The sequence below is a fragment of the Mytilus californianus genome, unplaced genomic scaffold, assembly GCF_021869535.1.
Source record: "Mytilus californianus isolate M0D057914Y unplaced genomic scaffold, xbMytCali1.0.p SCAF_20, whole genome shotgun sequence".
Taxonomy (NCBI): Eukaryota; Metazoa; Mollusca; class Bivalvia; order Mytilida; family Mytilidae; genus Mytilus; species Mytilus californianus.
In genome coordinates, this window is record NW_026262669.1 from 7,572,971 (window position 1) to 7,597,857 (window position 24,887).

Consider the following 24,887-nt stretch of genomic DNA (forward strand, 5'->3'; position numbering starts at 1 on the left):
GACAAAGTAGAAACACCATGACCAAGATGGTTAAAGCATTATTGTTTTATATTCTACTTTCTATATCCGTTACCTAAGCAACATGGATGTTAAAATCGACACACATATCTTTACAGAGGAGATTTTTTGAAAATACAATAACAAACTTTTGGAAAATTTATAGTTCAAGAATAGATATAGATTTTTCATTAAAACATTACGCACGAGTTTTACCATGATCAGCCATCACATGACGGTTTAATTAATAGTCAATGATTTTCGCAATCTTTGAACATATCACAAAGTTCTATTTACATATCGGGTCGGTCCTAACTGTGTCTATTTCCCCGTCTTTTTTCGGTACTAACTGGGTCTATTTGTCAGTCTTTTTTTCGGTTCTTACTGTGTCTATTTGTCAGTTTTTTTTAGTACAACCCGTTTGGATGATACTAGTATTGACATACCTTAGGTGTTAGTAGCAAGATCTTTTAGACCGTTGATTTCATATGCCCTTTTTATACCTTGTATTGAATTATACACTGAATGGTCGCTATTAGTTATGCAGTTTTTTAAAAGTTAGTACAGTATAGTGCAACGTGTACTGGTTGAGCTGACATATCATTATGTCAACAAAGAGATATGCAGTGTTCCCATCTGTTTAAATTTAAAGGTTTAACACGTGATTTGACTGTGTTGTCGCTTCTTTATCTCAATCTTTGGTTTTCTGTAATGTGTTATGTGAACTGCTGTTAGTCAATCATGTCAATTGGTCTTCCTTTTTTTTGCAAAGAATGTTTGTATTCTTTGACTAATTGCCCACTTTGTACTTACTCCTCTTTTCATCTTACAGTAACCCTAAGTTCAGAAATCATCGTTGAATAAAGTTGAGAAAAAACTTCTATAAAACTGGAGATATCACTTCACAGTACAGTTGATTGCGCCTTGTAATTGTCGTAGCAACATACGGTAACTTTTATTTTCAAACCCTTTAAATGTATTTTCTAAATACCCTAACTAAAATGTCCAATTATTTTTACACGTAACCGGTAAAGTCGGCTTACATTATGCCATGCATTGAAAAAAAGTATTTAAAAAAGAAAATATTGGTTATTTTTTGAAAGGTATACGGTGATGATGATGATGGATGGCTGCTTAACGTCCTGCGGCAAATTAATTGTGATCTACCAATTTAAACTTATTAACGGGGTTTTACTTACATAAGCGACACAACGGATGTCCCAAGTGCAGTAGGATCTGTTTACCCTTCCGAAGCACCCTAGATCACCTCCAGTTTGTGGTGGGGTTTCGTGTTGTTCAGTCTTTATTTTTCAATGATGTGTTTTGTGTACTGTTATTTATCTGTTGGTATTTTTCTGTTTTAGCCATGCATGGCGGTGCAAAATTGAGAATGACAGAATTAATTAGAAAAAAATTAACAGGTCTTCAATTTTACACAAGTTACTTGTTTCAATTACAATTATATGAATAAACGGTAATGTCCCGTATCAGTTGACGCTCGGGTGTGTGTGGGGGGGGGGGGGGGGGGGGAGGTTAACCGTTGAAATATAGTGGACAGACGAAGAAAAGGTTCCTGAGGTGACCCTCCAGTTTTTGTTTTTGACTGTTGTTGATAATGCAGAACTCGATGAAAGGAAGGATGACACTCATTTTTTTTTCTTCAGAATGATACCCCTGCCGTTGAAGAAATCTTTTCATTATTCTGTAACCCGGCAATTAAGGCATGGAATAGTTTATACCGTTCTCTGACAATGACAAAAACATTCGGAATGTGGAATTATTCAAGAAACATTGTTACAATCATTTTCTTGAAAATTCTTTGCAAGTTAAATTATTCATTTTCTTTTATTGTATGATTATGAAAACTTTTAATTAATTATTGTATTTTAATGTTAACTGTATACATGTATTTTTGTTTCAGGGCTTCAATGGAAATTTGACTAGTTCTAACTGAGTTAAATAAATAATTCATTATTTTTATATTATTATGTATACTGTGATAGATTGAGAATGTTTGTCTAATATATGCTCACATTTACGTACAATAAAGATTTGAAGTTATAGTTAAGAGGCCGGAGATTTTGCATGTCCAGACCGATATGATGAGTGTTTTATAAATTAGGAAGATTTCCGGTGAACATAAAAAAAATCTCATATTTTGGTGAGGTAAGCTAACACTTCATGTAAAAAATACGCAACATGCATGATCAAACATCGTTTTTTATTACCACCAATTTTCATAAAGGATTGGGAAAAAATGGTCCGAGATTACTCTGACGTCCAACGACTGTTTTGCCAGACAAGCTGGGCCGTGGGAGCCACGGCCCCAGCTTGTCTGGCAAAACAGCCGTTGGACGTCAGAGTAATCTCGGACTAGGGAAAAATAACCCCGTAGATTATACGGTACCTAGTCCCTTTGGCACGTTAATGTCATGAATGTCGATGTATCTTAAGTTGTCTAATAGCCAGGTCAGGAATAACATTAATTGGTGGATTATACATCAATTCAGGTATAATCAACCATTTGAAATGTAGTAGGATAGACCAGTTGAGGTATAATGCAATTTTTATCACAACCTTTTCTAAAGAGATATTCAGCATCTTTTTGCATACAATCTTAATGTGACAGAGTATATTTTTACATATTTCATTTATTAGTATTTTACATTTTATTACATGCCAGATATTATACTTTATTCATTCACTCTGATCATTTGATCTTTTGATTTATAGTTTATTATCTCTTTACACTATAAATTGTATGAAAGTTCTAGTCAGTCATACTTCATTGAGCAAAGTTGTAATTGTATCTACCCGTCCAACTCATTAGTAAATTAATTGTCACACCTTGTTTATCTTTATGGTCAGTTCTTATTGGTCATTCTGGACACACCTCAGATTTTGGAAAAGAAGTAATGGTGGTTAATTCTTGAAAATTGGAGACATACATATTTAATATTTACTTCTTATTTAAACCGTATATAGTGATGAAACTTATATAGAGACATTCTATTTAGTGCTCGTTAGTACTCACTGAAGTTTCCATACTTTGGAATCACTGTAGTTATTGGAAATTACATTCTTTATATCTGGTAAGTACATTTTATGTTCTTTGTGGTGTATGAAAGGCGTATGCAGTGCATGCTATACAATTCTGCCCGTTTATAGGTAAGTATGCCCATAGACCTTAGATATGATAGGAGTAAGATAGTTTATGTATTAATCTGAGAATATATGATTTGAATCTGTAGTTTGGATGTAGAAAGGGAGATTTACGAATGATTTTGAAAGTGACCTTGACCTTTCAGTTATGGATCTATGACGTCACATTGACAATTGCGTTAATATTGCCATATATGGTAATTTTGTGTAATAGCTTGATTTTATTATATCAGTCTTTAATATGTTGTATTTTGTATAAGGGATCATTATTTTCCTAGATCCTAGTATTTACTATTGTGTATTATTTTCAGAACACATAGATTATGATGTTCCTGTAACACACTGGTTGTACTGTAGATGTTAGATATATAACCTGGTTCCACAGATTGGTAAGGGTCATATTATATTGTACCTATATGTCAGTTAATTTGAGTTCGATAATAGATATTAAACATTACAGTAGTGCATACGAACTTAATAGCTAGAATACTATAGTGAACAGTTAATAACCTTCATATGATAAAGGTTTTATGAATGACACTCGTTTATGAAGTACGATACATTCGACTTGTTTATAATACGCTTGGTTGATAATAATGATATGCTATTTGATACGACTTATCAGATATATGTATTTGTATTTAGAAATATAATTGCAAGTTTGTTGCATATTATGAATGTCACTGCATTCTTGATACTCAGTATAGTTTATTGTATATGGAATAGAATATTTCATACGATCTTGTAACATTGTTAATTACACCAGTATACTATTTGTATGATTCTAGTATAAGACTTTAATAAGACTGTGATATTGATAAATGTGATAATTATATGCTATTGTTATTGCAGGGTTATTTTCCCTATGTTTACTTGTATAATAAAGTGATGTCAAAGAACCCTAGACTTGTCGTTTATGGAACCCCCGTAAAACAAGACTATTATAATGGCGCCCAAAGTTGTTTTTTTTGGTAGATCAGACGTTTTTGGTGAATAATGAAGAGAATGAAGAATTATTCGTATTTTGGCAATACACGATACCCGTAGATGTCGCTATACCTCAGTGATTACCGATTGACAATAGATGTTACTTTTAAACTGAGTTGTATTTAATGTACCGGTGTGTGTTTTGACTTTATAATTAAATATCATTTAGTAAAACTTTTGATACATACTAATTAGTTGATTGACATTGAATATATTCTTTATTTGTATTTGAACTGTGTATATATAAACATTGATTGTGTCACTTGAATTTTTTTTTAAAATAACTTTCTTTGTTCTTTTTCCGTAAATTATGAAAAGTTATCTCATACATATTAGCTGTATTTGGAATTAAATTTTTGTTGTAAAATTTTGTTGAAATAACTGTAAATTTTCATTCAGAATTTGATTATGTAATTAGCTTTCGAACACATTTACAGTTAGTTAACTTACATTAAAATTTAAAAAAAGTGTGACACAAAGGTAGAAAAGTAAACAGTTGCTACTGTTTGTAATTGATATATATTATATTTGACTTTGTAATAAAATACATTGTGTTGATATTTGTACATTGAAATAATTTGCATATTATTGTGTACATAATAAATAGATTCATAACTGCCCAATCCCCACTCCTGTAAGTTAGGATTGTTGCAAAGACCAGAGACACGACAAATACTCTTTTACTCGTAAAGTTCCACAGAACTTTGCTGTCGCAGATATTTACCTATAAAATTTGAAGGTAAGTGAAAAATATAAGTACAGAAGTAACTGCCTGGAGTGACTTGTACATTTGAAGTAGTAGGTATAAAGCACTAAGGAACTAGAAGTATACATATTTATAGTTGAGTAAGTATACGTGTTGTTTGATTGATAGGTTCTGGCTATTAGGGGTACTTGATAGGTGTCTACATTGTGTTGTATAGGTAGATCTGTTGCTTCGGTTCTTCTTGTTGACTGACTGATTCTTTAATACGTTTTAAGTTTAAGGACTTTCAGTGATTTCATTGATGATACAGTGATATTATTTACAGCAGCAGCAGCAGCAGTACCAGTTACTACTTTACATTATATTGTATAATATATATTTGCTTATATATATTTTTTGATTATATGTAGCAGTTAGTCGTACTCAGTTAGGAATAAATTACACACATTTTGGTGAGTATTAGGTGTGTGTGATTTTCAGAGGCATAGCTGGGTAGGAACTTTAAGAAAGGTACGTGGGTGTATATTGATACTACTTATATTTGTTTTCCTTATACATATTCATTGGTTTTCAGTTGCGAGGTATTGTTAGCCACTGTGTACATTATACTTTTATATAGTATTTCTGAGATCCATTTTGTATTTTTTTTGTATACATATAGTAAGAGTTTTGATTTCAGTATATTGATTTACCATTGCGGAGTTGCATTTGTCATCTAATCTGTTTATTTTCAGAGGAGTTAGTCATTTCAGTCCATTACTATATTACTCTATATTTATTTAGGCACTGTTGTCGAGTTTGTTGATACTTAATCATAATTTTGATTTCAGACCTTTGTAGTAGTTAGAGTTACTAATCTTATTCTTTTGACAGGATATTCATTTAGATTTCCAGATTATCGTATATCATATTTGGATTTGCATTGATTCTATATTTATTGTTTTCTGTAGATTAGACAGTAGACTGCAGATATTAATTTTATTTTTTTTTCTTCTTAGATTTCAGGTACTTAACTTATTTTTTTCCTATTTAATTTCAGAATCTTTATTTCTGTTATAGGTACTTAAAACGTTTTGTTTATTTTATTTATTCCAGATGATTTCTTTGTATTTTAGGATAAATTAACATTATTCATATATTTGTTTTTCTTTCAGATACTTTGTTCCTATTGTAGGTACTTAACATCCTTATTTTGTTTTAGCACTAATTTTTGGTATATATTTGTATTCATTTCAGACATATTTTTTTTCTTCTTTTAGGAACTTAATATTTTTTGTTTTTGTTTCAGAAGATTTTGTTTATTTCAGATTTCATCTCAGCATTTTATTTCTATAGTTTAGGTATTATCATTTTGTACAGCCATGTCGGATTATCTATCCAAGGATGAGATCAGCAACATAGTTTTGGCCTTCAAGGAGATGGACCTCAAACCATGCGCTCAGACACCAGATGATTTCAAAACCTGGATGGAAGACTATAAAGACACAGATGATGATTTATGGAATGTCTACTTACCACGGATATCAGCATTTTCCGGAGATGCAAAGACTAGTACACCATATGACCTATGGAGATATGAGGTACAGTGTCTCATCAAGACAGGACATACACATGAAACTATCACGATGGCCATTAGACGTTCTTTGCGTGGAGATGCTAGCAAGGTTCCCATGCGACTTGGTCCGGAAGCAACCATTGACGACATCATTGATAAGATGGACAGCATATACGGATCTGTTTATCCACCTGAAGCTTTACTTGGCCAATTCTACACGGCCAGACAGCAAGATGACGAAGACGTTGCAACATGGGCTTGTCGATTAGAGGAGATACTAAGCAAAGCCAAGAACAGAAAGAATGTGACCGAGGAAAACATCAACGACATGCTTACATCCAAGTTCTTTGATGGATTGAGACCGGAGATGAAGAATATTGTCCGCTACAAGAAAGATACCATCACAGATTTTCATTCCTTACTGAAAGCTACAAGAGAAATAGAGAATCAACATAACCTCAAGCCATCTTTGAAAAAGAAACCATCTATGCATGCTACTAGTAAATCAACGACAACAACTGTAGAAAACAGGCAAATTCAGCAGCTTATAGCTTTGGTGAAACAACTCTCACAAGATGTCAAGGCTTTGAAGGAAGATAGAAATTGTGACCAACCATCTACTAACATTCAATGGTCAAGAAGAGATACATCATGGACACCATACCACCCAGACGAAACAACCATATACAGACCAGTAGAACAACAGAGAAGACGCAAACAGAATGATTTCACCTGTTGGCGCTGCAGGCAGCCAGGACACTACGCCGTAGACTGCACTGTACGACTTGATCATTCAAGAAAGACACAGCGTGCTCTGAACCTCCAACAAACGTTCATCATGAAACAATCAACACAACAAACTGAACAGAAATCGTCCACATCAGGACTACTTGGTTCATCAAATGAAGTCACTATTACTATAAATGGAATTAATACAACAGCACTTCTCGACACAGGTTCAACTGTATCAACGATAAGCGAGAGTTTTTACAATCAGCATCTATATTCAACGCCATTACAGTCACTCAGTTTTCTTTTGAACATAGAATGCGCCGATGGACAACGTTTACCTTACAAAGGATACATTGAAGCTGACTTGCAACTTCAAGGAGCAGCTGACAACAAGATTCAACCTGGTGTATTCCTCATCATACCAGACAGCGAATATCATAAAGAAGTACCACTGCTTATCGGAACAAACATCTTATCTGAAGTTATGAAGGACATCAAACAAGAACATGGTACACGTTTTCTACAAGATGCTAACCTGATGACACCATACTACTTAGCATTCAGATGTATGACCTTAAGAGAGAAAGAACTTGAAAGACAACATAACCGTTTGGCACTGGTGAAATCAGCAGAGACAAAACCGATTATCATACAACCTAACACCGAAGTAGTTATCAAAGGCTATATGGACAAGATGTTACCGTATCCATCAACCGTTTCCATGCTGTATGCAACTTCAAACTCAGTAATACCTAACGACTTAGATATTGTACATTTTTTTTCATATTTGATCAGGTTGGGGAAGATCCTCATAAATGGGTTATGGCTTATGCCCGCTGCCACCAGAGTCGGAATTAACAATGATTAAGTATTATCCTTGTCACTACGTACATCCCAAAATTAGTTTCCATTCTCTTACTCTAGCTTGCCTCTGGTATTTATGAAACTTATACTCAACAGTCAGGGGACTTACTTAAATAAGTGATTTTCTAAATCACTGATTCAAGTAACATTATGTCCATAAAGGTTGGAAGTAAGAGTTGTCTTTCTTTAATAATCACCTATTTAAGTAGTACAAATTAATCACTAGACTAAGTGATTTAATTTTATTGTGTAGCTTTAAATATAGATTACTACTGATCCAGGTACTAATTATGTTGCTAAAATTATCAAAACCAACATCTGTGTTGATAGGATGACCGGGTCATGTCAGGTGATGACCTTGTACTAAATCTAGGATAAAAATCACTTGTTTAAGTATCATACCTCATTTTCCTTCCAAAAAATCACTTCTTTAAGTATCATTATTTTAATAACCCCCACTAATTTCAACACCCCGGAACAGTGAAACTTTGATGGCGAACAGTAGAATTTTAAATACATAATCTATAAGATGAAACCTTGAATTTTACAGGAAAAATACTCCCACTGCCGGGAAAAATCTGTTAAGAAAGTATCAGTTCATTATGTAAAGCCTTTTTTATAGCATTTTTTCCACTAAAATAGAATTTGCAGCTAAATGATTGCATCAAAGGCATAAACCTTACTGCTTAAAAGAAGCAAAAAGTTCATCAGTCAGGGATATAACTCTATAGGGTTATTACAGAAAATAACTTGCATGTGTTATTACAGATACTTTCATGAGTTGTCTTCTCTTTATTCCTTAAATTTTCTAAATCTGTAATAACACATGTTTGTTATTTGTAAAATAAATCAAAAATATTTTAATCTATAGTGGGCTCTAGGGAACTCTTGAGACTTTGCGCAGAAACTAAATACATAGCCTTGATAACTAATGTTTTAATTAAATTAATACATTTTTGATTAACCATGGTACATTTTTTGTAATTCAATGAGATGAGGCTTTTAAGAGATCAACTTAGCTGTAATAACAAGGCTTAGTTATTAAAGGAATGTAACTTATTATATGAGACACTTGGGAATTACTAGGAAGCTTGCGCAGAACCTCATTAGATGCTCTGGTCATTATTTCTAACATTAAATTAAAATACATTGTAATTAAGCATGATGTATGTCTGGTCAAATGCTTTGGAGTGATGTAGAGAAGCTGTGATAACACCCTTTAGTTATTACAAGCATATTTTTTCTGTAATAACATAGGTGTAGTATGCATAATTGGCAAACTGTGAACTGTTATATCTTTCTATAGTTGAGTATACATAAAGACAATAGTAATATCAATAGAACTTGTATACATTTTAACTAATCTAATGATGTATATTGTCCCTATGAAACATGTAACATACATATGTTATCACAGTTCTTTGACTTTTTAGTCCACAATAACAAATGTATGTTATTTTTCTGTAATAACCCTATAGAGTTATATCCCTGACTGTTCATTTTTTTCAATTTTACTAATGAAAAGATATCTAAACCTATGTGTTTAAAATTTTTGTATAACTACAAAATCACAATTTGTGACAAAACTTCGAATTTGCTACTTAAATAAGTGATTTAAAAATCACTTATTTCAATAAGTCCCCTGACTGCTCAATGCTTATTACCACACAACACAGATCAAGTTCAAATTTGGGTGGCGTCACTTTTACTGTTCTCGAGTTATGCCCCCTTATAAAATAAATGCAAGATATCTTCATTTTGTTCGCGAGATAAAAGATTGAAGTTAAATTAAAAATTTGTAATCCTACAACAAAAAAAATAAAACAAAACAATGCTTTATGCATGTTTGTTTTCCCAAAACCTGAAAGTTTCAGGGGTTAAAAAACTTATAAACTCATTTCAGATAGCATCATATTCAAGAAAAATAGCATCACATTACCATGATGCTAAAAGGCCCTGGGGAGAACACTGTATGATCTTTTTTGATGTTTTACAAAATTATTTTTGTCATTCAAAAATCTTATGCATTTAGTTACAAAACTATCCTTTTAGAAAAAATGAACTGCAAGAATGTAATTTTATCTCTTTCATTACAGACAATGTGTAGAAAATCATCAAAAAATGTAAATGTATACATGGTATAGAGAAGCTGACCTACAATGAGTTTTGATAATCAAGAAACTGACAAAGGTTATACAGGTAAAGCTTACTTCGTACTTTATATTGCCTTTTGAACTTTTTACCCTTGTCCATCTGTACGTACCTCCGTACGTCCGTCCATACGTCCCAAAATTAGTTTCCATTCTCTAACTTTAGTTTGCCTCAACCAAATGTTATGAAACTTATACACAATGCTTATAACCACAAAACACAAATCAAGTTTGAACTTTGGTGGTGTCACTTTTACCATTCTAGAGTTATGCCCCTTTGCAAATGGAAAAATTGCTGAATTTTTTTGTTTCCGTTCTCTAACTTTAGTTTGCCTCAACCAAATGTTATGAAACTTATACACAATACTCATTATCACAAAACACAGATCAAGTTTGAATTTTTGTAGCATCAATTTTAACGTTCTAGAGTTATGCCCCTTTACAAATGGAAAAATTGCTGAATTTTTCGTTTCCGTTCTTTAACTTAAGTTTGCCTCAACCAAATGTTATTAAACTTATACACAATGCTCATTACCACAAAACACAGATCAAGTTTGAATTTTGGTGTGGTCACTTTTACCATTCTAGAGTTATGCCCCTTTAGAAATGGAAAAATGCTGAATTTTTTGTTTCCATTCTCTTATACAGTTTGCCTCAACCAAATGTTATGAAACTTATACACAATGCTCTTTACCACAAAACATAGATCAAGTTTGAATTTTGGTGTGGTCACTTCTACAATTCTAGAGTAATACCCCTTTACAAATGGAAAAAAATGCTGAATTTTTTGTTTCTGTTCTCTAATTTAGATTGCCTCTACCAAATATTGTGAAACTTATATACAATGCTCTTTACCACAAAACACAGATCAAGTTTGAATTTTGGCAGTTTGGTGGTGTCACTTTTACCGTTCTAGAGTTATGCCCCTTTACAAATGGAAAAATTCAGAGTTTCCGTTCTCTAACTTAAGTTTGCCTCAATTTAATGTTATGAAACATATGCACAATGCTTATTACCACAAAACACAGATCAAGTACAAATTTGGGTAGCATCACTTTTACAGTTCTTGAGTTATGTTCCTTTATAACTTTATATGCAAGCGGGGGCATCATCTGTGTCCAAAGGACACATTCCCCATTGATTTATTTAAGTGTCACTGATGAGTCTTTTGCAGACGAAACGCTAGTCTGGCATACAAAATTTTAATCCTGGTATCTATGATGAGTTTATTTATGATTGTAACAGAACAGGTTATAAATATATATACCAACTAAATATCTGTACATATATTGCCAGTAGACTTTGAAAACATTTGATCCTACATCCTGTTGATGCTCTGTTATTATATTTTTGTATTGCATGAAGAGGTCATATCTCTTTCAGAATGTTTATGACATATTTTCACTAAATCTGTTGTCACGTTTTTTTTTATTCCACATCCTAAAGGAGGGAAGGGTACACTATTAAACCCCTGTCTGTTCATTTATAGCATCTTTCACAAGAACTACATACATGACATATCAAAAAAACAATGTAAAACAAAGAATATAAACATGGTCAAATGAAACTAGAATTTTAAAAACAGCTTGGCTAAAAAAGACCGTATTATCATTGAATGTAAAACCAGAAGTAAATTATCAGTTTTAATCAAAAGAAAAAAAAATAATATATGTCTCCCTGATTTTATACTAAGTTGTAGTGTTGGGAATCTTTCTTCTCCCTGATTTTATACATAGTTTTAATGTTGGGAATCTTTCGTCTCCCTGACCTTATACTAAGTTGTAGTGTTAGGAATCTTTCGTCTCCCTGATTTTGTACTAAGTTGTAGTGTGGGGAATCTTTCGTCTCCCTGACCTTATACTAAGTTGTAGTGTTAGGAATCATTCGTCTCCCTGATTTTGTACTAAGTTGTAGTGTTAGGAATCTTTCGTCTCCCTGATTTTGTACTAAGTTGTAGTGTGGGGAATCTTTCGTCTCCCTGATTTTATACTAAGTTGTAGTGTGGGGAATCTTTCTTCTCCCTGATTTTATACAAAGTTGTAATGTTGGGAATCTTTCTTCTCCCTGATTTTATACAAAGTTTTAATGTTGGGAATCTTTCGTCTCCCTGACCTTATACTAAGTTGTAGTGTTAGGAATCTTTCGTCTCCCTGATTTTGTACTAAGTTGTAGTGTGGGGAATCTTTCGTCTCCCTGATTTTATACTAAGTTGTAGTGTGGGGAATCTTTCTTCTCCCTGATTTTATACAAAGTTGTAATGTTGGGAATCTTTCGTCTCCCTGACCTTGTACTAAGTTGTAGTGTTAGGAATCTTTCGTCTCCCTGACTTTATACTAAGTTGTAGTGTTAGGAATCTTTCGTCTCCCTGACTTTATACTAAGTTGTAGTGTTAGGAATCTTTCGTCTCCCTGACTTTATACTAAGTTGTAGTGTTGGGAATCTTTCGTCTCCCTGACTTTATACTAAGTTGTAGTGTTAGGAATCTTTCATCTCCTTGACTTTATACTAAGTTGTAGTGTTAGGAATCTTTCATCTCCTTGACTTTATACTAAGTTGTAGTGTGGGGAATCTTTCGTCTCCTTGACTTTATACTAAGTTGTAGTGTTAGGAATCTTTCGTCTCCCTGACTTTATACTAAGTTGTAGTGTGGGGAATCTTTCGTCTCCCTGATTTTGTACTAAGTTGTAGTGTTAGGAATCTTTCGTCTCCCTGATTTTGTACTAAGTTGTAGTGTGGGGAATCTTTTGTCTCCTTGACTTTATACTAAGTTGTAGTGTGGGGAATCTTTTGTCTCCTTGACTTTATACTAAGTTGTAGTGTGGGGAATCTTTCGTCTCCTTGACTTTATACTGAGTTGTAGTGTTGGGAATCTTTCGTCTCTCTGATTTTTTACTAAATTGTAATGTTGGGAATCTTTCGTCTCCCTGATTTTATACAAAGTTGTAATGTTGGGAAACTGTTTTACAGGAGATGATGACCATGATAAACAAAACAGAAGAAAGAATTTGTTGGGGAAGAAAACCGATGGAAAGAAAGGACAGAAAGATAAAGGATATGTCATGTTTGATGAAGATGATTCTGACGAATCTTTAGTTACGTCAGAGGATGTAAAGTAAGGTTATCCCCCCTTTTTGATATTTCAATTTTGTGATGATTCACATGCATATGATAAAAGAGAAGATGTAAAATAAGGTTAACTCCATTTTTCAGATTAGGGACTACATTCTTTAATGTGAATGTATTTTTCTGACAGAATAATATATTTATCATGTTAATTATTATTTCTTGTGACAAACTTTTTTTTAGTGCTGATATTTATTTTCACTGATCGGAATTAAAAATCTTATCTGAATAGAAACCATGTCTGATACAATATTTTGCTCAATATTCAGGAGTCCATCAAAGTTAAAGAAACCAAAAGGATTCAAGTTTTCTACAAAGAAGAAGGACAAAGACAAGGTATAGTTGTGGTGTTTATATGTTTCTATACATTACATGTATGTTTTATTTTATTTTGATTGACTAACAGCAATCTCGCTTCATTCTTAAAATGAGATGTAACATTCATGATGCCACGAGCTTCCACAATAAAGTGCACAGGTAAATAAAAGAAAAACTTGATAGTAATCATGTTTTCATGATCATAGCGAAAAAATGTAATTATAAGAATTGAATGCTTCTTTTTGTAATTTCATAGGGTTGTAAAAGCGTTTACCGTGCGTACATTTTAAGAATGAAGTGCTTCCGCGCTTCATACAAAATGTACTTCGGTCAACTCTTTTACATTAAATTTATATATTACAAAAACAATCATTCAAATCTTAAATATACAAATAAAATAAGAAGATGTGGTATGATTGCTAATGAGACAAATTTCTACCAGAGACCAAATGCCTAGATGTTATCAACTATAGGTCACAATACAGCTGTCATCAATGGGCAAATCTTATACGATATAGGAAGCTATAAAAGGCCTGACATGACAAATGTAAAACAATTAAATCAAGAAAACTTATGGCCTGACTTATGTGGACAAAACAAATGAAAACAAATATGGTATGTAGCAACAGATGACAACCACTGAATAACAGGCTCCTGACTTGAGACAAGTACATGCATAATTTAGTGGGTTTAGCATGTTGTATAACATAAAAAAAAACCATCCATAAGGCCACTCGAAACTGATATTTAGTTTTGCAGATTCGCCTCACTTCAAAATATTTGGAACCTAAACCAAAAATTAACCCCATTCCGTGAAGACTTTCAGAATTATTGCCACATTTTAATGAAATTGACAATTTCATTATTATATGTCATCACACACCCCAAAATCACAGAAAACTAAAACAAGTTGGTTCCATTATATTATTTCTTATTCTTGAAATTTGTAGGATTTTAGTAGAATAAAAGTTAATTTACGTCTTCCTCTAACCATTTTCAGGTTTTTTTTGCTAAAATATTTGTTTCTAACTATAAATGAAACATATGAAAATCTTAGGCACTCACTCCAATTTTGTACATTTATGTCAAAAGACTAAAGTATTCAATTAGGAGTGGCCTCAGCTGAGGATAATTAATCAAAACATATTTTTGTTAAAAAAAAAGAATAAAGTTTTTTGTGGTTTCTGTACCAGTATTTAAAATTCTCTAAATTTGGGGCACAAGTAAAGATATACAGGGATTGAAGTTAAAATTTTGGCATGGTAGCCCACAGCTTAAATTCTGTGGCCAATATATATAGTTCTATACGAGAAAAGCAGAAATTTTATCAGCCCACACCAAATTTTAGAGGCTATTGGCGAATGGGCCTCTGCTAATTTCAAATCCTAAGTCATAAATTACTTCAACCTTAGGGTAAGTGGTGTATAAAAATATGTAATCAAAACCTTCCCAGTCACGTAGTAACCCCAATACTAATAAGGGGCAGAAGGGGTTTGGGTGTCTGCTATGTTAAATGTATAACATTCATATCCAGTAAAGTCTAGCTGAAATAAAGTCCCACCAGCAAGATCAGTCTTTTTAAAGGAAATAAAAACAAAATCAAATTGAATTTTTGCAGGATGAAAAGAAAGAGGTGAAAAAAGAAGAAAAAGAAAAGAAGAAAGAAGGGAAAGAGCACAAGAAACATAAAAAAGATAAAAAGAAGAACAAACCTGTGGAACAAGTAACAGATACATCTAGTAAATGCATAAAAAAATATTTACAACATGTATACTTGATATAGAAATAAGAAGATGTGGTATGATTGTTAATGAGACAATTATCCACCAGAGTTCAAATAAGTGGATGTAAGCAATTAGAGGCAACTGTACAGCCTTCAACAATGAGAAAAACCAGTATCGTATCGTTGGCAATAAAAAAGCCAGACATGAAAAATATGAAACAATTCAATTAATAAAAACTAACAGCCTCATTTATTATAAAACAATTTGCGAAAAAGAAATATTTTAAAACTAGTTTGGAGTAACCAACTCTTCCCTAACTTGGTGCAATGGTGTAACGGCACAGCATAATAATACAATTTATAGAACAATAAACAGAAAAGAAATATGAAAAACAGCAAAAAAAGACAACCATGCGATGACAGGCTCCTGACTTGGGACAGGTACATATAGAATGTAGGTCGGTTAGACTAGTTTGCTGGCGCCAAATCCTCACCCTTATCAGGGACAGTGGTGTAATAGTACAACATAAGAACAAACTATAATAGTCAGTTAAAAGGGGTATGACGTACACCAAGAATAATAACTCAAAATTTACTTGTTTACCATGTACTAACTCTTCTCAGATTAAAAAAGTTACATTTCTTATCATTAGCCAATGGAAGCATTTGCAAAGAACAAAATGTTGACCAGCTGAGGACCACCTCCAGGTGCTGGATTTTCTCGCTGCATTGAAGACCCATTGGTGGCCTTCAGCTGTTATCTTCTCTTTGATCGGGTTGTTGTCTCTTTGACATATTCCCCATTTCCATTCTCAATTTTATTATACAAAGAAAATACGTTTTTTAAAAGGATAGCGATATGTTGTTGTTGTTATAATATTCTTTTCAACAGGATCATTTTTAATGCTGGCATTTAAGAGTTTTCCTCATTAGAATAGTTTCAAATGAAATAATAATTTATACTTAAGTTTATTTTTGAGTAGGTCATAATGTTTTCTTGAATGGAGTCGGGGGTATATATTGATTACCTCGGCGGCCCATTCCTTCATCTGTCCAACAAGTGTTTTAGTCAGCATTTCACTAAAACTACTCAATAGAATGACTTGATATTTGGTCAGCAGCTGGCAAACATGAGTTGTAACATGTTTGTGCTTTTTGATTCAGTCAGACACCTACAACCTGTTTTATAATACTTTGAACTACTAGTGGGGGTATGCTGCCAGTGGGGGTATGCTAAGCACAACAACATGTGCATTTTTATATATCTCTTAAAATCAAAATAGATTTAGGAGAAGTGAAAAAAACACATACCAGAAGATATCTTAAAAAAAAAAAGAAACGCAAAAAAAACACCAAAAATCTATGTTGTAAGTGTAAAATGTTTTTATCGTGTAATGTATTTGTAGAAGAACCAGAGAAAGCCATATTTGGAGTACAACTAACCCTGGCCGTGGAGAGGAATAGATGTTATGATGGAGTAGAACTCCCAGCTATGTTCAGGGAATGTATTGACTATATTGAGGAACATGGTAAGTTAAACAAAATATGATATCTTTTTCTATGCACATGACACTGTTTTGTTGGATAACTGTAGGTACGAGACAGAAGTGTGGAAGCATAAAATGTCTTAAAATGATGTGTAACGTTATTTTTGCCAGAGGGATCTTTAGCATTAGTTCATTTACATAATTTGTGATCTGGACAGGCAAATTACCATGTTTATGCCAATTCTAGAGCACCATCATGACCATCTATTTGGAACAATATCCCCTCAGGTACTGATAAAGTCAGTGGCCTTCCCATCCACAAATGATAAAAAGTACTCAATTACATCATGTAATAAATTAGTGATTTTTTTAGCACATGCAATTTTAAAATCAAGTTTTTTGCGTCTAACCTGCAGAGCTCCAGATAAGAATTCACAAATTGGGGTTATTACCCACAATTTTTATTTAATTGAGTGAAATAGTTTTTCAATTGCATTATTAATTCCAATTCACCCCTCAAGCAAATTTCAAATTGGGTTTTTCACCACCAAGCTCCTTAACGTATTGGGTTTTTTCATCAACACGATATTGAATTTAGGCATGTTTTAATCACATTTTATCAAACAGAGATGTTCATTCATCTGAACTATGCCTTTTTTATATGTGATAGCTGTTTTATTTGGTTTATACACTGACGAGCAATTGCACGTTTAATTTGTGTCCGGTTTCCCACAAAGTTCTGTATTTTCCATAACTTATATTTACTGGAGGCACTAATAGGACAGTACCTAATTACCTTTCTAGAGCATGTATCATCAGCATTCAGTTTATTTGGGGGTAGGTGTGGTTAATACTTTTTAGATTTTTATGTAATATTTGTGAACATTAAGTGCTGTAAGATAGTGCTGCCAGTCCCTATCACCTGTTTGCCAGACCTACTTTAAAAAAAAAAAAGTAGCTCCCAGATTTAAGATATATACCTCAAAACCTTGACCAGGTTTATAGGGTGGTTTAATGACTGAGATCACATTCAATTTACAAATAATCCTTCAACATCAAATAAATAAATGACAAATAAATGACAATGTTGTACTGCACTTGTCAATAAGACAACTACATGTATCTTAGGCATACAGAACAATAGACCAAAAACAAAGAAAGTGGCAAGCTACATTTACATCAAAACTAATATGTGTGTTCACTCGTCAACTATAATGAAATATATATTATATTATATCTACTCTTGAACTAAAAATAAACACTGTTTTTGTTTAATTTTATTAACATAAATCTGGGTTTACTTATCCCTTATTAGAACTTTTGGTTTCCGATGCTGACTTCATATAAGTGATTTGGCCTTTCATGTTCCAACTGATTTAGTTCTGACGAGTTCTAACCCTTTTCTCGTTAAGGCACGCAAACATGCCCTGGACGCGCCATTGCATGACCCCTTGAGTTCAAGGGACGTTTCCTGATAACACTAGCTCAGTCTTGTTATCATCATAATTCCTCAGCTCTCAAAAAGAAGCCAAAACATGCTTCTATTCAATATTTTTACCGGAAATTGACTTTCATTTTAATTCATTGCTAAGTGTAATATTAAATCCCGAGCAATATGAAAAGAATTATGATGACATGACTAACGCTTTTTTGGATAAAGACAGAGAAGATCGAAATGTTTTCATCACCACGTGGTAACGGAAAATTTCAACAGGGACCCTTTCAACGCTCTATTTTTAGAACGAAAGGACATTTCCGATTTTCAATATTACAATAATAGATTTACGCGACGACTATGTAATAGATAAGGGTAAATAACGCACACAATACAATGCAATAGCGACTAAAAGCGTTAAAAACTCATGGTTTTGACAAATTATTGGGTTTTCCTTTGCATGAATTGGGTTTTAGAAGGCTGCGATGGGCACTTGCATTGGGTTTTCAATTATTTTTATTGCGTGATCACGCAAATGCGCAGCTTATCTGGAGCTCTGAACCTGTGTGTTTTGCTTGCTACAAAAGTCTCTGAACCAAGACATTGGCATACTATATTTCACTTCGGCAGAGGCAAAAATTAAGAGACAATAATTGTCTAAGTTTGAAAAGGTCACAGGGTAAGATATATATATATCTGTGTCAGATTATTTGTAATTACGTGAATTGACAATTTTTAATTCAGAAATTGTTGCATGCATTTATTATTGGTATATTTTAAGAATGGACATAGATATCAGATTAATTATTGAAATCTTAATAAACACTGCATACAAATAATGCTATTAATCTTTATTTTTATGACACCTATTCCATCGCTTTTTTGCACTAATTAAAAACATAATTTATTATCTTACAGGGTTATCTTGTGAAGGGATATACAGAATTTCAGGTGTGAAGTCTAAGATCCAGCTCTTAAAGGACTGTTATAACAAGGGTCTGCCTGTGTTTCTAGAGGAACACGAACCTAACATTGTGGCCAGTCTACTGAAACAGTTCCTTAGGGAGTTACCAGAACCTGTTCTTACAACATGGTTGATGCCAAAGTTTGAGGAAGCTTCAAGTATGAAATAACTTTAAGTTTTGCACTGCCCTGTTTTTCGAGCATTAACATCTGCTTAACCTACAGTCAAACCTCCGTGTGTCGAACTTGGTTATGTTGAAAAATCTGATGAGTCGAAGTATTTTCTCGGTCTCGATAAAATTCCTGTTTGATAAATGCATAATTACCCCCCATGAGTCGAACTTGGTTGATTGGAATACTCTATTAAGACAAGTAAATGTTAAAGTCCCGTCAATGTAAAATTAATGTAAATCAGTCAGGGATATAACTCTATAGGGTTATTACAGAAAATAACTTGCATGTGTTATTACAGATACTTTCATGAGTTGTCTACTCTTTATTCCATAAATTCTAAATCTGTAATAACATATGTTTGTTATTTGTAAAATAAATCAAAAATATTTTAATCTATAGTGGGCTCTAGGGAACTCTTGAGACTTTGTGCAGAAACTAAATACATAGCCTTGATAACTAATGTTTTAATTAAATTAATACATTTTTGATTAACCATGGTAAATCAATGAGATGAGGCTTTTAAGGGATCAACTTAGCTGTAATAACAAGGCTTAGTTATTAAAGGAATGTTACTTATTATATGAGACACTTAGGAATTAGTGGGAAGCATGCGCAGAACCTCATTAGATGCTCTGGTCATTATTTCTTACAATAAATTAAAATACATTGTAATTAAGCATGATGTATGTCTGGTCAAAAGCTTTGGAGTGATGTAGAGAAGCTGTGATAACACCCTTTAGTTATTACAGTCATATTTTTTCTGTAATAACATAGGTGTAGTATGCATAATTGGCAAACTGTGAACTGTTATATCTTTCTATAGTTGAGTATACATAAAGACAAAAGTAATATCAATAGAACTTGTATACATTTTAACTAAACTAATGATGTATATAAAACATGTAACATACATATGTTATCACAGTTTTTTGACTTTTTAGTCCACAATAACAAATGTATGTTATTTTTCTGTAATAACCTTATAGACAATGATAGAGTTATATCCCTGACTGTAAATTGACCCTGATTTTCGAAAGTAAGAATTTTCGAAAAATGGAGACCTAATGATAAAAATTCAAGTCGAATGTATTTCTTATGAAACTAATCATTTTCAAAAGATATTAAAGCTGAGTAAACATACTTGTTTGTATAACAGTTAAAATGACATGTTTATGATGACTGGTAATTAGGGCTGTTCCATTAAAACATACATGGTACCCAGGGAAGGCACTATACAAAAAACATAGATGACACCCACCCATAGTTTGAGATATGGAAGTGCCTTCCCTGGGTCCCATGTATGTTTTTATGGATCAGCCCTTAACACCTTTGTTGATCGCTCAAGCAGAACATTAGTGTATTGAGCATATTTCAAATGACATCAAAATGAAACATATTTAAATGACCCAAGCTGAGATTTATAGTGACTGACCTTTGAAAATATTTGTGCAGACTATTGGTTTTATTTGTTGATGATTTGTATCTGTACTTGTGTGTTTAATTGTGAAGATCCAAAAAATATGGAGATTGGATACACAATAAGTGTCATATTGAAAAAAGGCACACTGTTCAAAGTATCTAGTTTTCACAAATTTCATACTGTATTTTGTGCATTCCAAGTTTATGATGAGACACTCGACCTCGGATGAGTCAAATCTCGGATAAATCAAATACTTTGGTCAGGTCCCTTCAACTTTGTACAACAAGGTTCGACTGTTCATCATTTGGTCTTTGGTGGATAGGTGTCTTATTGCCAATTTTATCACATTATTTTTAAAATTGAAAACTTTGAAAAAAATTTTGTTTACGCTTGACAGGGAATCTTGATGTAGCAACCAGTTTTTATTTTAAGTATTTTATAACTTGGTCACTAGATAAACAAGTGTATTTATGAGTATTAGTTTTGCTTAATTTGTTATATGAGTAGGTGCATTTTTTTTACTGTGAGTTCATTATTTTTTGTGGGATATAAATTTTCTAGGATTTAGTGGGTAAAGAATAACCGTTAATTTAAATGTTCAACATATTACAAATTTTCTATAGGCTAGTAAGCTGAGTTTGAAAAACCATAAAATCAAAAATTAACGAAAATACAATTTTTTTTTCAATCAACAAAAATTGGTATCCATGAAAGAAAATAAATCCACAGTAAGAAATGAGGGAGATATTAAGCAGACAATCCATTGTAAGACAAACAATAGTCCCTAAATACACTAGTACAACAGCTATGACACCACCAACAACCATGGTCTAACAAGTGTGATCTCTAAGGTTGAACAGATTCAGCTCTACTAGTGTTACCGTTGTTAAAATCATGCACTTATTGTGTTACTTTCATTAAAATCCCGAAATTCATAGTCATCGACATGGTTTTGCATAGATATATGCCAATTATTCATGTGTTGAACAGCCAAAATTGGTATGAAAGCATTTATGATTTTGAAGCATTAAATTAGATATAATAAATATCACCTTTTATAACCATAATTCCAAAATTTAATGAATCATCAAGTGCATGTATAAAAAATATATTTAGCTTCTGTGATAGGCTTTACATAAATTTGTACTGATATTTGTAAGACTTTATTTACATGATTTACTTTCAGTTCTGAAAAGTGAAAAGGGTAAAGTTGAAAGGTTCCATAAACTGATTCATGATTTACCCAAACCTAATAGAATGTTGTTATCCTGGATGATAGTGCATATGACACATGTCATTGAGAGGGTATGTAAACACGTACAATATTTGACACATGTCATTGAGAGGGTATGTAAACACGTACAATATTTGACACATTATTGAGAAAATAGGTAAACACATACAATATATGACACATGTGATTGAGAGAATAGGTAAACACATACAATATATGACACATGTGATTGAGAGGGTAGGTAAACACATACAATATATGACACATGTGATTGAGAGGGTTGGTAAACACATACAATATATGACACATGTGATTGAGAGGGTAGGTAAACACATACAATATATGACACATGTGATTGAGAGGGTAGGTAAACACATACAATATATGACGCATGCGATTGAGAGAGTAGGTAAACACATACAATATATGACACATGTGATTGAGAGGGTAGGTAAACACATACAATATATGACACATGTGATTGAGAGAGTAGGTAACACATACAATATATGACACATGTGATTGAGAGAGTAGGTGAACACATGATTTACCCATATCAAACATGGTGTTGTTTGTCTGGATGATAGTGTTTATGAGGCATATGACTGAGAGATATGTATTTTATAAATTCGAGTTGGTAAATATATGATAGTGCAAATGACACATGTGATTAAGAGATTAGGTAAACACATAAAACATGTGACTTATGTGATTTACAGATGTATTAAACATGATTTACCCAAGCTGCTTTTATTCTGGATCAGAATGATAATCACGATAATGCAATTTTGTTTGAGATCTAGAGGTACATATTAAATCATAAAAGTTTCATATAATTATAAAGTTATTGTTCTTTATGGTTGTACACATATACATGACATATGATTTAGAGGTTGTACACATATACATGACATATGATTAATGAGGTTGTACACATATACATGACACATGATTTAGAGGTTGTACACATATACATGACACATGATTTAGAGGTTGTACACATATACATGACATATGATTTAGAGGGAATGTTTAAAATGATTCATTCCTAATGAACACCAATCTAACTAGAATACAGATCCTGTGTCCAAGGTTTGTCTTACATTGGATCTGAAAATGCCCTATTCTGCTTTCTGTTTTAAAAGTCTTTTTAGTCGTCTCTGGTATACTGGTTAATACACACATTCAAAAACTTGAAGGCTGACATTTCATTGGCTGACGTAACAATAACCAGAATAGAACAGTAAAACGGAATGTTGTTAGATCTTTGTAAGCAAAGCTTGGTCAAAAGATCAATATTTTATTCAAATTGAAAAGACAGATTTCATAGTTTGATTCATACATCTGGTATCAGTAAGCTTACAGAATACCAGTGTAGATAAAAGATGCCAATTCAAGCTTTGAAAATTTTCACAAGTTTGAAAAACGCATATGAAAATAAAGCCACTTTTTGCATGAACTTATTTTTATTTCAGCAAAAAGAGAACAAGATGAGTTTACAGAATGTCTCCATAGTACTGAGTCCTACCATGCAGATCAGTCACAGGGTGTTAAATGTTCTCTTTTCACATGTGAAACAATTGTTCAAACATACAGAACTCAAAAAGTAAGTACAGAAAAGTGAAAACATTAAACGTCATAAAGTTACTTGAATTAGTGATTTTGTTTTTGTATGACTGTTTACAGAATCTATGACAGCCAGAGAGAATATTTTTAAGGTAAAAATGTTCTGCCTAGTAACCTACAAATTTAAGTTATTTTTTAATTTTTTTAAATTTTTGGTACTAACTATGATAGATAGAGAGAAACTTCAATCAATAAAAATACTCATCAAAGTAAGAACTACAAATAAGTTAACAAGATCAACGATGATAGATAGAGAGAAACTTTAAATGACATGTTTAAATACACATATAGATTCCATCACTGCAACAAGTGTGTTACAAAATTTCTCCACTCGAGACAGTTAAATTTTAATATTTAAAGCTTGAGGCTTGCCGAGCTTTTCAAATATTTAAATTTACCTGTTGGAGAGTGGAGAAATATCATAATACACGAGTTATAGTGCTGGAATCTGTTTCTCTAATGATTTTTATCCTTCCTTTTCAAAGATTTGCAGAAAGCTGTGTTCTTTATACCTGACTTCATCAGACATGATCGCCTTTTTAGCTCACCTGGCCCAAAGGGCCAAGTGAGCTTTTCTCATCACTTGGCGTCCGTCGTCCGTCGTTGTCGTCGTTGTCGTCGTCCGTCGTCGTCGTTAACTTTTTACATTTTGAACTTCTTCTTGAGAACCACTGAATGGAATGAAACCAAACATGGCATGAATGTTCCTTATGAGGTGCTGACCAAGTGTTGTTACTTTAAAGCCGATACATCATCCAAGATGGCCGCCAGCGGGGGACTTAGTTTAACATGTGACCCTATGGGGAAATACATACAAATGTCTTCTTTTAGAGAACCACAGAATGGAATAAAACCAAACATGGCATGAATGTTCCTTATGAGGTGCTGACCAAGTGTTGTTACTTTGAAGCCGATCCATCATCCAAGATGGCCGCCAGCGGGGGACTTAGTTTAACATAGGACCCTATGGGAAATACATACAAATGTCTTCTTTTAGAGAACCACTGAATGGAATAAAACCAAACTTGGCATGAATGTTCCTTATGAGGTGCTGACCAAGTGTTGTTTCTTTGAAGCCGATCCATCATCCAAGATGGCCGCCAGCGGGGGACTTAGTTTAACATAGGACCCTATGGGAAATACATACAAATGTCTTCTTTTAAAGAACCACTGAATGGAATGAAACCAAACATCGCATGAATGTTCCTTTTGAGGTGCTGACCAAGTGTTG

General features: G+C 32.9%; 1 protein-coding gene across 5 annotated transcripts in view; it reads left to right on the forward strand.

Moving 5' to 3' along the window:
• Nucleotides 1-2,091: 2,091 nt before the first annotated feature.
• Nucleotides 2,092-24,887, forward strand: part of LOC127731725 (ralA-binding protein 1-like) — a 44,220-nt gene continuing 21,424 nt past the window's right edge. For 4 of the 5 annotated variants that reach the window (XM_052240561.1, XM_052240564.1, XM_052240562.1 and 1 more), the window contains exons 1-9: nt 2,092-2,163; nt 10,100-10,202; nt 13,121-13,265; nt 13,546-13,612; nt 15,213-15,333; nt 16,724-16,846; nt 19,158-19,361; nt 21,983-22,101; nt 23,506-23,636. In XM_052240561.1, coding sequence (XP_052096521.1) covers nt 10,163-10,202; nt 13,121-13,265; nt 13,546-13,612; nt 15,213-15,333; nt 16,724-16,846; nt 19,158-19,361; nt 21,983-22,101; nt 23,506-23,636 — 950 coding nt within the window. In that variant the 5' untranslated portion in view covers nt 2,092-2,163; nt 10,100-10,162. Of the gene's footprint in view, nt 2,164-2,399; nt 2,508-10,099; nt 10,203-13,120; nt 13,266-13,545; nt 13,613-15,212; nt 15,334-16,723; nt 16,847-19,157; nt 19,362-21,982; nt 22,102-23,505; nt 23,637-24,887 lie in introns of those variants that run through there. The other variant, XM_052240565.1, reaches the window with a different exon arrangement.